Source organism: Rutilus rutilus (assembly GCF_951802725.1).
Source record: "Rutilus rutilus genome assembly, chromosome: 12".
In the NCBI taxonomy this organism is placed as follows: Eukaryota; Metazoa; Chordata; class Actinopteri; order Cypriniformes; family Leuciscidae; genus Rutilus; species Rutilus rutilus.
The window spans coordinates 35,303,856-35,321,525 of NC_140217.1; the positions used below are offsets into that span (position 1 = coordinate 35,303,856).

General features: G+C 36.3%; 1 protein-coding gene across 1 annotated transcript; it reads right to left on the bottom strand.

The window, feature by feature from the left end:
* Nucleotides 1-1,218: 1,218 nt before the first annotated feature.
* On the bottom strand, nucleotides 1,219-16,959 carry rhoca (ras homolog family member Ca). Its single transcript, XM_084426402.1, has 5 exons — nucleotides 16,614-16,959; nucleotides 7,598-7,755; nucleotides 4,278-4,398; nucleotides 2,426-2,556; nucleotides 1,219-2,047 (listed from the first exon to the last, which is right to left on the bottom strand). Exons 2-5 carry the CDS (start codon nucleotides 7,751-7,753, stop codon nucleotides 1,874-1,876), a joined length of 582 nt encoding a protein of 193 aa, XP_084282528.1. The 5' UTR covers nucleotides 7,754-7,755; nucleotides 16,614-16,959; the 3' UTR covers nucleotides 1,219-1,873.
* Nucleotides 16,960-17,670: the final 711 nt, after the last annotated feature.

A 17,670-nucleotide genomic window follows, 5' to 3' on the forward strand; every position in this document is an offset into this window, starting at 1 on the left:
TTAAAATCCATGGCATAGTGTTCCATGCCTTTATACAGATGGTTATTATTTTAACGATCTGCGTGCTTCTGATGGACCTAAACATAAAATACCCCAAGGAAGATATCAAATTTCCTCACTCTTTTTGGATGAACCTCACAAAGAAATGCCTGGGTCATATTTCACCTTAAAATAAACCATATATATATATATATATATACACATACATATATATATATATATAATGTATATAATTGATATATATATATGATTTTATTACATACATGTAATTTGTATGAATATATGTGTGTGTGTGTGTGTGTGTGTATAGCATTAAATATAAATTTAGAATCATAAATTCTATATTTCAATTTTTAATGATACATGTATAAAATTAAAGCAAATTTTCCACCCAAATCTTTTAATTTTCTTAATGCAAACTATATATTTTTATTTCATTTTTAGCTGATATATGACCCAGAACATAATTGCTTTTGTGATTTTCTTATTTTACAATATCAGACCAGATTGAAACACGGCTCCACCATGCTAATGAATTAAACACTCGTTCAAAGTCAACAGGGAAGTACAGGAAACATGGGGCTGGATTTATGTAGCGTTGATAATTTACCTCATGTCAGACATCTCATGGCACCAGCAGCACAGATGTGGAAGTGACATCAGAATATGGATTCTACACCAGCTAATAAAAGCTACAGCTCTTCTAGAAGCACAGCTTTGCGTGATTAGCGAAGGTTATTGTCAGAAACACGATGATCCGAACACCTCATGACAACAGGCATGCAACATTACAACATTGATCGTGACCAAACGCATGCACGGACATAACCGTTCATCTCATCTCCACCCGAGTGCATTACAGACTGATAACTAAAGGCACACAATTCTGTGGGAACTGGAAAGGCACTCGAGGCCTTTTCTAACTAATATACATTTGTTAACAATCATCAGTTTGTGAATTTATTTGATGTTTCGCGATGCTAGAAACCTTCAAAAGCGATCGCACCTTAAATTTAATATTTGCAGTAACAATACTCAAGCATGTGTGCCGGCTAATGTGAGGACAATACAGTCATATTATGTGACGGCGTGAGTTCAGCCTGGATATTTGAGGCAGGTTCAACCAGTTTAGTATCTACAGAGCTCAGTCCATGTGCACATGTGTGTGTTTATGCCTGTGTGGAGGACAAAAACGACAAATGTCACGCTCCTGGTTGGTTTTAGACCGGACTGAGCCTCCAATTTACATGTAATTGATATTTATTTGGGAATGAAAGCTATATACTCAACATTACTGAAGATTTTGCATTTTTAAATACATTTAATTGGCTCATTGGAGTTATTCACTACTATAAAATTGTGTAGAAGACACAGAGAAGCTCAAAACACACACACTTTACATTCAAATTGTGGAGGGAACGATCATGAAGGCACTGGTTTTTATTACCAAATTCTGTGCTAGTAAGAGATTTCTACGTGGTTAAATTAATTTCGATTACAATAATATGAAGATGTTCTCACCAGATTATAATGGTCAACTGATAAATATGCAAAAATACAATAACGCTGTGACTGACGCCATCCGTACAGTACAAACTGGAGGAAAAAAAAATTGTGCCATAGAGGAAACCTAAATCAAGATATATAGTGACAATAGATATATTTTGATCTAACCTGCCTTTCTGCCCAGCCTCTGTCCATTTAATGCATATTTTTTTTGACTTTCCTCCATTTCCCACCTGTTGGTTTGCATGAAATGTGACATACAGTCCAGTGTATTTATGTTTGTTTGGTCAAAAAAAATGTTTTGTGGAGTTTGGCATTTCCTGGTCAGCGCGGGGAGATCCTTCTGGAAAAAGACCGGAAAGTTCTCTTACAACAGCAAGCACCCGCTCCTCTTCTTCCTCTTGCGGACTTGCAGCGCCGCCCTGGTGGCCATTTCGAATACTTCCCTCACGCCCTCCTTAGTCTTGGCTGAGCATTCCAGGTATCCAAAGGCGCTAATACGGTTGGCCATGTCTCTGCCCTCCTCAGGTTTAACCGGCTCCTGCGAAACAGATGAGTTGGAACTGAATCATCACATTCAATAAGATTTAGAAACAAAATACTGTTTGAACTGTGCGCAGCAGTGTCTGCAGCTAAAGCCTGACTTATGACATGCAATGTCAATTCCGCTGGCTAAATGAATAGATTTAACGGAGGCCATCTGCCCAGATAACCGAACACTATTGCTGACACATCATTTAAGGGGCGAGGTCGTGATAGCATCAGTCATTGGTTATTAGAGGTTGGACTGATCGCTCGAGTACGAGAGGTCTGACAAATGATAATGATCAGGCCTTCTGGAGTGACATTAATGCTGGCTGCTGAGAGCTTTTTAATGGGACTCCCCATCGTGGTGATGCGGCAGGCCCCGGGAACACACCTGCTTCATCTTAGTCAGCTCTCTCCGTGTGTGCTCGTCGTTCCGCAGATCCTTCTTATTGCCCACGAGGATTATGGGAACGTTGGGGCAGAAGTGCTTCACCTCTGGCGTCCACTTTTCTGGGATATTCTCTATGAGATCACACACATTCAAGATTGATATATATTATTTTAACACAAATTAGAATTTTATAGTCTAATCATGCACATAAATAATTAAAGCTGCAGTCCGTAACTTTTTTGTTTTAAAGATTTACAAAAAGTATATAATAAGCAAGTACATCATGAATCCATTTTCCTAACCCTGTTTTTGTCTTATCCTGAATCGCTTCGGTCCACCTATAATAAGTGTTTATATTGGGACTATTTTAGACTGGTACGGGTCGTACCGCTGTGGAGTAGCCCATACATGTAGCTCCGGCTACAATGTTCTTCCGCACAACACATGCAGTTCTGTTTATTAACCACTAGAGCGCCAAAAGTTTTGGACTGCAGCTTTAATAAAAAATAAATAAATAATGCAATTATAAAATATAAAAAAAGAGTTTACAAACTTTCAAATATACATTATAAATGAGTAATTTTTTTTTTTTATATATATATATATATATATATATATACACACACACACACACACATTTATGTGTATTTTCCCCCCTAAACTATCAAATATACATGAATAAAATAATATATAAATATATAAGATACATACACACATGTAGGTACGCATGTATACGGACATTTTTTTTCCATGTATATTTGATTTTTTTTTATTATACTGTACAAATTACATTATCCATAGTTTGAATAAGTCTGGAAATACTATATTTATTAAACAAAGTAATACATAATATAATAAATATAATAATATAATAAATATAATATAATATAATTAGTGGTTGACAGGCAGATATAGCGGTGGACATTTGGCATTTTTTAAATATCATCATCGGATTCGGCAGATGAGTTTTTCTGTTTGGCCGACTTGTTGAAGCGGGACTTTTATTTTGATGGCGCTGCCTGAGCACATGGTGCTCCCATTATCCATATTCATTATTTACGGTCTCTGTTCAACAGTTTTGTATAATAGGTTAGATAGAACTGTTAAACAAAGAAAGTAACCTGTATCCGAAAAAGAATTGTATAGTAACAGGCAAACACTACAATACTTAGTATATCGATTTCAATCTATGCTGCGCTATATTCAGTTGCCCACCATCATATTCATGTCATTTAATATAATATATAATATAATGAGAAAGTCTTTGTAGGTACTGTAATTTGAAGGAAAAATATAGTGACAAAAAGGTTCAATAATACTTACATATAGTGTTATAAAACCTTGTTTTATGATGTTAATGTGACCCAAAGAAAGTGTGAGTGAAATAAGGGATTTGCCCAAACAAATCCAATCCTATTATTGATATTAAGTCATTCATGTTTGGTGGTTTCATTCCATTTCACTGCTGGTGGAATTATGTGAGTGATTTATAATATTGATCTTTTGAACTCTGCTGAATCAAGTGGCTGAATTCTGAATAATCTCAGAACTGTCTGCGATAACTTTTAAACACAAACTTATATAATTTGTTCAAGCTTCCCGACATTTATTATAACACGGAAAAAAATCTGGGATGTTCCTACGGGAAAGCTGGTGGAGATAAAGGACAGTGATGTCATGGACACAAGTGTTATCATGATGCGCTTCGACTCTTAGACAAAACACAGGAACTTCCTGCATAAGTTGATGACTTAGTGAATTGAATTTCCAGTAATAACGGGCTTGACACAAACAAGGGTGACTCACAATTAAAATATAAAGCAGATTTTGGACAAAAAAAAAATATGTTTACCTAAACTGTCGGGACTATCTATGGAGAAACACATGAGGATGACATCTGTGTCTGGGTAAGACAGAGGTCTCAGGCGATCATAGTCTTCCTGTCCTGCTGTGTCCCACAAAGCCAGCTCCACCTGTGGATCAAAATTGGACAGGATGAGTCAGACCTCAGCTGAAACAGCTAGTCAAAGGCTTTAATGATCTCTACAGCACACTGGACTTCACATCTTGGGTTATACCAAATAAGTTGGACAAAAGCAGAAGGGCACTTAAAGGAGTACTTCACTTTAAAATTAAAATTACCCCATAATTTACTCACCCTCAAGCCATCCTAGGTGTATATGACTTTCTTCTTTCAGACCAATACAATCGGAGTTATATTAATAAACACCCAGGCGCTTCCGAGCTTTATTATGGCAGTGGATTGCAACCATTTTCATTTTAAAGTTCACAGCTCCTTTAATACACACTTTAAGACCATGCAACCCTAGTCTCTCTTAGGAGTGTACAACCCACCATACAATAAGTGAGGCAAAAAAAAGAGCATTACACATTCCTAAAAGTAACAGTTCAGGCTAAGACAGCTTACGTGTGTAGCTCCCTCCTTCACACAAGCCCTTTCTATTTAGACCTATACAGACCAAATATATTCAGGTTATTATCATGCAGTGTCTCTCTACACTAATGCAGATGCACCCATATAGAATTTTTTGGGCTTATCATTTATTTTTTCATTATTTATTTATTTATTTGCACCTTTTTAGATGATTTGAAAACCATGTTATAAAAAGATTAAATTGTTTGATAAGTTTAAGCTCTTCCAAGCCTTTATAATGGTAGTGAAGCCCAGAAGATTTTGAAGCCCAAAAAAACGCATCTATCCGTCATAAAAAAGAAACCATACGGCTCCAGGGGGTTATTAATAAAGGCCTCCCATTATAAAGGCTTAGAAGAGTTAGGACATTTTAAATATATCTCCGATTGTGTTCGTCTAAAAGAAGATAGTCATAGACACCAAGGATGGCTTGAGGGTGAGTAAATCATGGGATAATTATTGGGTGAACTATCCCTTTAAGCAAAAAAAATATATATATATTTTAAATATTTAAATTTCATAACACCATAAAAAAAAAAAAACACACAAAAAAAAAAAAAACCCACAACCAAAACATGGTCAACAACGGTCGTTTTCAATCATTGTATGTATAAAATGCATTTGATGTTTTATGAAAAAATTAATAGTGAAAAAAATGAATGTCCGGATGAATGTAATGGTCTAAGTGGGTTAAAACCGCCTTTCTACACTGAAAAAAAAATTGACGTAGAAACAATTTTAATTCAGATATTGCTAATAAATATAACACATCAATTACAGTGATTGTACAACACTAAAAAAAACTTGTAAAACATACTCCAATTATCTTCATTTTATTTACAACTGTGAAAAATCATTTTGAGAGTTTACTTTCTACTTTCAATGTCAGAGCAATGCTGATTATTTTGCAAAACTATTCTCCGATTCAGCCAACACTGATATGTTGTCCGATATATTGAAGATTCCTACTGCAAAAACAAATGAACTTTAAGGTATCAGTCCTTCACATATGTCACTCTTCCCTCACATAATCTGTACAGGGCAACAACAAGCCTTGGCTTATCCAATCACAAGCCTAGTTAAACGGGAGATTAGAGGGAATCAAACTACATCCCTTCTGCTCTGCTGCAGGACTGAAGCTTAGTTTCATACCGCCGCTGAGTCATACACCGAGCCTGATGCCACATCATTACACAACCTTTCCTCAATTCACTGAGAGAGGAGACTATTTGTCCCTCCGTTGTGCACTGATCTGAAGCTCTACATCAAAATAATCTGCTCAGCGCAGAGTAAAGAAGCCCATAATGCTTTGAATGGCTCATCGTTTTTCAAAAGAACATGCATTGGTGACATCAGCCAAAAATGAATGCCATATCGGTTGCACAGCGAGTCTCAGAGAAAGATTATGAAGATAAATGTGTTTTTCCTCTTCGCAGAAACATGCACTGCTGAATCAGGAACGTGTATTAAGAAAGTAAATGGAGCCAATTTTTATGTTGACTTTAAAATATATGTTTATCCACCGGCGCGAATAAAGTAGAGAATGTTCCCAAAGGCCGGAAAGATTTATTCTCGTTCGCCACTGGGAAGCTTCTATATTTTGAGAAACCTAGCAGCGTAACACTGCTGAGAGAGCGAGGGGTTTTAAAAGAGATGCCATCCTGCTCCTTGACTTCAACATTTCCTGTGCTGGAGACACAGAATGAGCCCACCTTCCCCTTAAAAAAAACCCCTCTTCCATCACAGGAAATGAAGTGGTCGGTTTAATCATGCTATATAGGGTTGGCGAGTCACAGCAACAGGGGTGGGGATATCTTGAGTCCAGTCAGGAAACCAGAGAGAACAGCCATTTCCTGTTTTGCCAAGTCCCCTTTAGATTTCGTAGTGGTCAGGGCTGCAAAACATCAGATCTATCAGACCCCTTCACGTCACCCATTCCAATGCACTGTTATTTATATACTATTATAGTGTTTATTGGCTTATTTTTATATTCTTTATTTTTATATTTTTAGTTAAAATTTTAGTCTTTTTTTTTCTGTCTATATAGCTTTAATTTATTTTTATTTTAAGTTAGTTACAAGGCAACATTACTAATTTTCATGTAAGTTTTTAATCTAATATTTTATTTCAGCTTAAATTCAATTACTGAAAATTATTTTTCAGTATAGGTTTAGTCCACAATAACAACTGTTCCAAAACAATGGCTATTCAATTAGTAATTTTGTCATGCAATTTCTGTTTTTTTTATTTCAGTTTTGGTCATTTTATTACTTAAACCTATTTTCTTTTAGTTAACCATAATTTTCAATTTCAATTTTCATTTTCATCTAATATTTATATATTGTTTTATTTCCGCTTTATTTCAATTACCAACAATTATTTTTAATAGTTTTAGTTCTCACTATGACAACACTGTTCCAAACATCGCCTATTATTTCACACTTACTGGTGCAATTGTTTGGATAAATAGTCTATAGAGGATATACTGATATATTAGACTAAAATAACAACGTGTTCACAGTTTCTAAGCTGGTTTCAGAATGAATATGACGGTAAAACCGACTAATGAAAACAAAACCAGTGACACGTTCTGGGTTACTTATAGATCTCAGCTTGGGTTTCACAATTAGCAATTTCCAAAACTAACCCAAACCTCAAGGTCTGAAAATAATATTAAGATGTGCTGTATAAAAACAGGCTTTTGGGGGGTTTGGAGGCGGCCAAGAATCAATACCAACCTGTTTGCTGTCAACTTCGATATCTGCAATGTAGTTCTCGAACACAGTGGGCACGTAGACTTCTGGAAACTGATCTTTGCTGAACACTATGAGTAGACAGGTCTTCCCACATGCTCCATCTCCCACGATCACCAGCTTTTTCCTGATAGCAGCCATACCTGCAGAGGAAATACGAGATTTTCTTCAACCACAATCGACTCCATGTCATGAAAATACTCTTTCATTTTGATCTTTTGAAATAAGAGCTGAATGCACTATGGAAACGTACTGTAAGTTTGGCTCCAGTTAGAGCTGCACGATTCTGGATAAATTGAGACAGACAACTAAACAAAATAACATGCAAATTCAATTTACTAGAGGTTTAGGTTTAAAATGTTTAATTAATCTGAATGGATCACTTAAAACTAAAAAAAAAACGTTTTGAATGAATGATTCAATGACTCACTCATAAAGACTTCACTTGTTTCATTAGTACTGTATGAATCAGTGTTTTTGAACGAATCTCTTGAATGAATGATTCAATGACGACACATTTTTTTGTGATTGCTTCTGTAGACATCAGTGTTTATCTGAACTATAAACTTTTAATATGAATATTTGTAACACAGAAATAATGATAGGCCTACTGTGTGGTTGATAAAATGGTTTGTTAAGCCGTTTCATATGACGACTGTAAGAAAAAGGTTTTAATAGACAGGCAAATAGTTAGATCGTGTGCGCGTTTGAATCAAGATCGCAATATTTTAACTATTAATCGTACAGCTCTATCTCCAGTCCAAAAAGTCTGTCTTTGAGTGCAAATTGTTCTCAAAAGTCATATGGACCACTTTTAGGACACTTTTGTAATGTTTTTTTGTCATTTTGAAGCATGATAGACCTGCTATCATTCACTTTTATTATTTATTAGAGTGGCCAGGAAATTCAGCACTCAATTATTTCCATGCTTGGTCCTCCAGCGTGACACAAAACTACTTTTTTTTTTTTTTTTTTAAAGTATAGCCTATCCCAGTGTTATCTTTATCACTCAGCCATATGTTGTCCACCATGACAAAACAACAGACCCGAAGGCAAATGGAAGCCGCTGAATCAAGACCAGAAGCGGAAAACGTGTACGCAAACATGATATGAACATCTGTTTAATGTGAACCTGATGCAAAACTCAGAGGACACAATCCTCACGGGCTACAAAACACATCACAACGCACGCAAGGCTTCTGAACACAAATAGACGTCAAGATCATTTCATAGTGACGGCTATGGAAATTGTCAATTCATTTAAACAATCAAATTCTACATCTTTTATTTTAACCACAGACATAGTTCTAACAGTTTGATTTAAACCTTGTATAATGAGGTTGCGTTTTATTTACTCAGCAAACCCAATATTTATTCACATCTGCCTCTTGGCGAGTATTAATTCTGGACTACAATCAATTTGCATTATAAACTGCAAGATGTCAGTTGGGCGAAAGAGGAAAGCATTTACTCAATCATCTTAGCGAGATCTCTGAGGAGAACGTATTATCGCATTGATCTGTCACACTTTTGATCACCAACATTAATTTCTAAACTAACTGGCTTGTTTTATTTGGAGCTGGTGATAGTGTGACAATTCTGAGGAAGGCGTTGTGAGCGAGGTTGCGCTTGGGTCTTTGTGTGGGCGATAAGGGAGATTTGTCCCGCATCCATGATGAATATGTGCCAGTAGGGAAGCACAGCTGTGCAGATCGTCGTTCCAAGCCTCCCAATACTCATCTACTCTTCCTTAGTATTCAAAGATTACAAACACAGATTAAACACACACTCTTCCAACACTGTCTGGGCTTGTTTTAACACGACTACTTATCAGCCGGCCTCCATCAGATTGTGCTTCCTCTGAGCAGAAAGAACTTTATTTTTAGTACGGCCTGGGTTTCTCTCTCTCTCACATCAAGCTCCATCCACCCACATAAGCAGGGGCTTATTTCCTAGAAACAGAGAGGGAGAAGAGAAAACTAATGGAGAAAAGAAGGTGCAGTGTCTGTCACAGAATAAATTAGACAAGTTTTGTTGCTCTTGTGTGATGCTATACAAAACATTTTAGGAGAATTTAATTGAGGAAAAAAGCTAAACGTTCAGTCTCAATTTTTGTGGAGGGACGCCTCGGAAAATAAATACAAGATGCAGCTTAAAGGGATAGTTCACCTAAAAATGAAAATTCTTACTCACCCTCATGTCGTTCCAAACCCGTAAGACTTTCGTTCATCTTCAGAACACAAATGAAGATCTTTTTGATGAAATCTGAGAGATTTCTGTCCCTCCATTGACAGCTACGCAACTACCACACTGTGACGCTTCAAAAAGTTCATTAAGAGATCGTAAAACTAATCCATATGAATTGAGCGGTTTAGTCAGTGATCAGCGAACATAAACAGAAGCTTCACCGAACATGATTGATGCGCGAGAACGAACCTCATTGGTTCTTGCTGAAGCTCAAACGTGCTGCGTAACACGAGAATGAACCTCATTGGTTCTCGCACGTCAAGCGAACATGCTTGAGCTTGCGTTTACCACAACTGCTATGTGAATTAATGAAAGTTTAAATGTGAATAAAAGCTTAAATTCAATCTGTTCATCATGTAAAGCGATCAAGTCTCTTCAGAAAATTTGGACTAAACCGCTCAATTCACATGGGTTAGTTTTACGATTTCTTAATGAACTTTTTGAAGCGTCAGTGGTAGTTGCGTAGCTGTCAATGGAGGGACAGAAAGCTCTCAGATTTCATCAAAAAGATCATCATTTGTGTTCAGAAGATGAACAAAAGTCTTACGGGTTTGGAATGACATTACGGTGAGTAATGACAGATTTTTCATTTTTAGGTGAACTAACCCCCTTTAAGGGATACATTTTATTTAAATAATTAATAATGTATATATATATATATATATATATATATAATTTCTATATATCATAGTATAAATGTTGCAATGAAGGAGAGATATTTCTTACAGTTACATATATTTTCACAGCATGATTTGGTAATAATAAAAAAAATCTGTACATGTTAAATTGTTAATTCTTCATTCTTGTGACAGCCAAACACCACTATTAATCATATCTTTTTTTTTCTTCTTTTTTACCACTTTCTCTATTTGACAGTAAAGGTTTCGTTATTTTAAATGTTAGAAATCCTGGTTGATCGTAGACATCTATCCGAGATATCAAAAGAGAAACAAAAGCTCAGAGGAAATTTGTTGCTGCTCAGGGACATTTTTCTTTGAAAGAAAACAGCCGATCAGCATTGTATCTTTTGCGTAGCAAAGTCTGATACGCATGGAATTCCCTGCTGTTTTCCATTTCCCTGTAAATAGGCCTTTAACTGAAGTCATGATTCATGTGTTCAAAAACATGTTAAACCCTCAAATGAGTCATCTGAAAAATGCCTGTGCAATTATTGACAAAAGAGAAGTACACAAATAAAGGAAAGCAGGTAATTCAGGTTACAGAAGCAAACAGACTCACAGTTGCGCGCACAGTAAAAGAGAGAAACTCCAATCCATGTGAACAACCACCGGCTTAAAATAGTTTCCTGTCACATATCTGGACAGGACACATCCCAAAGTTTTTCAAAACAAACATTGTTTTTATAACACAACTAGTATTAGTTTCTAGTTAAGGGTGGGGGAACTGTAGCCTGGAAATCCAGACCTAAATCTAAAAGATTAATGGTCTGGCGTCGACTAATGAAAATCGGCCAGCTCGAGGGGCGTCACCAAGCATGCATTTGAAAATCTCACTGCACGCAATTGGTTAACACTACGACCAATCACAACAAACCCCATACGCTTAGCTACCAGCGGGTAGATTAGACTCTTGCCGTGTCCAGTCGGCAAAACAGCAAAAACGTCCTTCTTGCAAAGGAAGGATTCGAGCGGCGTCTTCTGTTCCTGTTTTAGATAAAAAGCCAAGTCTAACTCGTTCATTGTATCGGTCAAAGCCGTTTCAAACAACTGGTATTCATCCATAGCCATCTTGCAATGTTTACTAATGACTTCGACGTCACAGCGCTGTCATCATCTGTTTAGCTCGCCTCTGGCCCGCCTATATCAGATAACCCGATGTGATTGGTGCAGCTCAGATCGAGGGGCATTTAATGAGCATCATTATTCGACACCAGAGTAACTCGCTGAGCAAATTCAACTTGTGCTCTCGCGAGAACTCTGGATTACCAGGGTAGGGGAACTGTCCAACTAATCCCAAACACATCTATTTTGAGGTTCAAACATAGTGACAGTTAAAGGGTTAGTTCACCCCTAAATGTAAAAGTTGTCATCGATTACTCTCCATCGTGTTGTTCCAAACCCGTAAGTCTTTTGTTCATTTTTGAAGCACAAACGAAGATATTTTTAAGGAAATTTCTGTCACTCCATTCTAGGGTTGAGTCAATGTGCACATTTTAATGTGATTTCAAACCATATCCAAGCACAATAACACAATAAAACTCAATTTGGTAATTGCACCGTAAGCTGTTTTCTTTGCGCACACATGCAAAGTGTGCACATAGAGCCGTCTCTCATATAGTGCGCAATACTGAATTAAGTTCTCATACGCGTCTTCTTGTGCTTGAATGCACAAACGCACGTAAAATGATGCCAAAATATCTTTGTGTAAACCGTCGATTTTGTCCTAAGTGAAAGTAAACAGTTGAGAAAGAAAACGCATGTGTAACAGTATATGGGATCAAGCGTGACACCTTAAAGTGACAGCAGCCTAATAAACCTGCTGCCGTCTGGGTCATTAATGTTAATTAAAGAACAAAAGAAAAAGATACAAATCACACACTTATCTTGACTGAATAACTTTTGTAGCTTTAATAAGGATTAATCTATATTTTACTTAGCCTATACAAAGTAAACTATGCAGTGTTATTTTACATTTGATTACAATTTCTGTACTTGTTCAGTTGTATTTATTTGTGCTATTGCTAATTTGTTTTGATTTTATTACTGTTTACATGTCTTTAATAATGTTTGAAATTTAAATGAATTAGTCCAGTTGTATTTGCGGTGTAATTTTTGTTAAAACCACAGGAAAATGATAGTGTTGTTTAGGCTGCTTTTAGGCTGTTCATGGAAATCACAAAACAAAAAGTTTTGCCAAAAGACAGAATAATAATGTTTTAATAAATGTTTTTTTTACCTTACTGGAATTAATAAAAGGGGAATATTGATAAGAACGGAAGCTCAATCATGCTGCGTAACACACAAGCATGAACCTCATTGGTTCTCATTCTCATTTTTGGGTGAACTAACCCTTTCCTTTAATAGACGGTTTACAAATCCATCCTTTGTATACGGTCCTGGATGGCCACTGCCCTCAAGAGTTTAGTTCCAACCCTAATCAAACACACCTGAACAAGGTCTTCTTCAGTCAGTTACTAGAATTGTAGGAGAGTGAGTTTGAGCTGAACTCTGCAGGACAGTGGCCCTCTCCAGGGATGGATTTGAGGAACCCTAGCCTTAAATCAGGTTATAAGGTTACACAACCAGAGCAAAGTTCTCAAATACAAATGCCAACACTTGAAAGGTCTCCAAACAAAGTGTTTGTAGGAGTTTACCGTTCAAAGTCCAAAACTAATGTGTCAACAGAATAAATAAAACTGAAGTACTTTACAGTTGGCCAAGAATTTTATTAGGAACATTTAATAGTACAGTAAGAATGACAATTTGACTCTTGCTGGTGTAACGTAACAAAAGAGAAATCAACTAAATAATCTCCTAATTTTTTTTGTTGTTGCCATAACTCACACTTAAAATCACCATGAAATCAAAACTGACAACTCTTGTTTTTTTTATGGAATTTTGCAGTATTTATATAAATGATTTATCCATGCATGTCATTCCTTTTCTATTTTATTCATGTGCCCTCATAATCTTTAATCAAAGTAACTTCCCCTCCCCCTTGCAGCGACTTCTCTTCTCTGATGATGTTTACTGGTGTGAGGGCGGGACAACCTGTCACTCACATGAGATCGACCAATGGAAAACCACAACCATCCAATCAATTCCCAATGACAAAATCAAGTGCCGTCCTACATTTTTTTGTGTTTTTTTTTTATCGAGAAGCTGTTTGACTCAGATATACATCACAATACGGAAGAAAAGATATTTCAACTTTTGTTTCAAGCCAACTTTAACTTTAAAACGTATTATCACACTTTATATGCATACCAAGTAAAAAAAAATCTCAAACTCAAAAATACACATCACATTAAGTTTATTAGTTTATGTTAAACTGTACTCCAATGTTATATGCAATTCAAATACATAAATCCTTTTTTGAGAATGAAGCCACCTGAAGAAAATGTAATCACCTTTGTTTGTGACTCATTTCATATGACGCTGCAAGTGATACAATGACCTCATGAACACCTCATCAATGCAGAAGATAATAAACTGAAGAGATCTGGTTTAAGTAAACAGTGATAACATCTTTGTCCTGGTTTGACTTCCTCTTGTCCATCAGAGTGTGTAGACGAACCTCTCTCTGTATTCACAGTCCAAGTTTTCAAATGTAAAGCGTCTATATTTTGACTCATTTTGGGACTGAACACTACTCTGTAATTTGGTCGAAGTAGTGTCTGTCTTATCTTTAAAAGTTTTGACAATGTGTCCTGTCATGTGACTCAAAGACGCCACATGGTCACTCAAAAAAAAGGTGTTTGAGCCTTAGATGTTGTAGACCTTAAATGCATTTCTGCTGCAGGAAAATATTTGAAAAGTGTGGCAAAGTTCACCAGATGGCAGCTTGACAAAGGCAGCCAGGGGCTTAATGCAACAGGAAGCACACTGGGAGCAGTTTGTAATGCTGAGCTGGTCTGAAACCAGTCAATTTTCATTTTCAGCAAACCTAATCCATATTAGCTCATTTATCTTAGTCTGGGGTCAGACTCCAAGTGACGTTAATGCACCAAACTATTACAGGAGAAGGGATGTTCAAGATTTGGATTGATTTTTGCAGAAAACAGCAACAAGTTTTACCATCAAACCTGTGATTTTATTGCATATATTTAATGCATTGTCTTAAATCATTAAATCATAGTTCAGCAGCATGATATAACTTCTTCCTCTCTCTTCAAATGCAAAATGCATTTAATAATCAGAAAAGCAATAAACAGACAGAAGGTGGAAACAGTTAATAAGCTTTGGATTTAGGCGGCGCTCAGTTCTTGTCATTTCCCGAGAGGCCTGGTTAATAGTCTTTTAATTCCACTTGTGGCAGACATTATGTCTTACATATGCGTCAAATGGCCTCCACGTCTAAAAGTATTTGGAACAGCATTTTTCTAAAGAACCTGTTTCAGTTCAATTTGTAATCTGGGTTCGGTTGAATTTGTTTAGGTTGTTAGAATGGCATTTTTCAGTTTAGTTCTAAATTAAGGTCTGGCGTTGACATTATTAGACGTTGAGGACTTTTAAATACACAAAGTCAAAACCTAAACATCAATTTCAAAAACATTGCATTTTTATTTTTTAACAAGTTAAATAAGGACTACAACTAACAAGGATGTGGGTTTACATGCTTGACAAGGACAACCATTGTATATTAGCAACCTATTAGCAACTTACGTACAAAAAAAAAAAAATTATGTATAACAAAACCTGTGTAAAATACACTTCTTATGTTTTAGAATCAACTTTTAACCCAATTTTGAAACATTAGTTCATGCCCATGCTATTTTGTTTACCCTTAAATATCATGGTAACACTTTACAATACGGTTTCATTAGTTAACTACTTTTCATGAATTAAGAATTAACAATCTACATCATTTATTAATCTTAATGTTAATTTCAACATTTACTAATACATTATTAAAATCAAATGCATTTGTTAACATTAGTTAATGCACTGTGAACTAAAATGAACTATCAATGAACAGCTGCATACAATGTTATTTCATGTTAGTTAATACTTTAACTAATGTTAATAAATGAGTCCTTATTGTAAAGTGTTACCAATATCATATTACTGATAAAGTGAGATTACAACCCTCTTTCCGATCAAAGAATATCCAGTTGATGACTAGATGATTATTAAAAGGTCATTTCTAGTCGGAAAAGAAAAAACTGAGCATAGACTATACAAATTTCCAAATCCTTTTACAACTTCAGTACTAAGTTAAATTCCATGAGAAATTTCCCAGGCCCGGAAGGAAAAAAAAAAACACTTTTGACATTCCCTGACATTTCTAGGAATTCCACTTTCCAGAACCATGGGAACATGCTGACACAAACAACAGTTTTCCCTCATATCATACAAAATACGGAAATCTGGGTATGAACTATGAAATATATCTCAAAGGCTATCTGAACTCAAGGCTAGGAGTGTAAAATGGCCTACAACACCTCAAGGATTAAAGATCAGGCCTGTCTTAAGTCTTATCCAAGCATTTGGTTGCCACAGAACACACAGCCTTTGGCCTAAGGCACATTTGAAGACGGCAGTGCTAGTATAGATAAGCAGACATGGCATCTTGACAGACTCTCTTCGGTGGAACAACAGGTTAGTTAGTCGCTCGGCTGGGTTTAGGGGAAAAGTTTTGAACTCAACTGAAGCGCTGTCGACTGCAACGCCCTTGTATGACTGAAGCAAACTGATTTCCGCACGTCTCGAAACGCGAGCAATTAATTAGTTCGCAAGAATATATCCAAAACTCACGCGGAGCTTTATGATTCGCAAATGTGTAATTTTTAATACACTCTATAGAACTCTAAAATGTGGATGCTCACTGTTTAGTATGGGTCAGTCATACTATCTAATCTTTAAACTATAAATTTGACATAATTCCCACGTAACCGTGAGAGATTAAAAACATAAACGAGCGTGTACGAGAACTATCGCAGCTCGCAGTTCACGAGCCACCACCTACTTTCCCCACACCGCCTCGGCAAACTTGTTTTCTACCAAAATTCCTAAAGTCCGACATGTCAAGTAACGTTAAAGATGTCATGCACACAAAATGAAAACATAAATACCTTATATCCTCGCGGGGGTTATATTCCCTGTCGATAGCGTGTCCGAGTTTTAGGCGCAATGTGGAGAAATTTCACGCTGTTATTGCTGAGAGACGAAGCTCGACTCACAGAAGACCCGCCCGCAATAATGTGAATCAGTGTCGACTGTCGAGCGCTGCGCTGCTGGATGTTGACTCTGGTGAAGGAGGCGGTTCGGCTCTGAGGACTGAGGAGGATCACTGCGGTCCCTCCCTCCGACACCGAGAATAATGACATCATTCTTCTGAAGCTGTGGACTGGAGAGAAGCTGCCCGGTGTCGTCGTTCACCACACAGACCGCTAAATCAAGCAAGCTGTCTGTGTTGCCTGGTTCCTATGCTATGATCAGCATATTTTGCAAGTGAGCACAATAAAACATCACTGACATGCACTGGGACAAGAACCGTATAATTAGGATGTAATCGAAATGTGGAACTGTCTTGTTCTTTCCAGAACAGAAACTACTTTTCATGAAAGCAAAGGGAAGTTGTCACATGAGTTTTAAATGTGATCTTATATATGTAATATTTCATGACCAAATTGCCGGTTGTCATAATTGTTTCAATGTTTAAATTGGGCTGAAAAGTCTATAATAGACTGTTCCATTGTGACATAATTATTCTATTGTGACATATATTATAAAATAATATTTTATTTAAAATAGCGAAAGTATAACCATAAACATACCTCAATAATGTTACAAAAGATTTCTATTTCAAATAAATGCTGTTCTTTTCAACTTTGTATTCATCAATAGGTTTCCTTCATCGAGGTTTCTGCAAAAAAATATTAAGCAGCACAACTTTTTTCAGCATTGATGATTATAAGAATTCTTGAGAAGCAAATCAGCATAAGAATGATTTCTGAAGGAGCGTGTGACACTGAAGAATGATGCTGAAAATTCAGCTTTGCCTCACAGGAATAAATTTCATTTTAAGACAGTTATATTAAAATAGTATCACCTGTAATAATATTTCAAAATAGTTTTGTTTTTACTGTACTTTTGACCAAATAAATGCAGCCTTGTTGAGAATAAGAG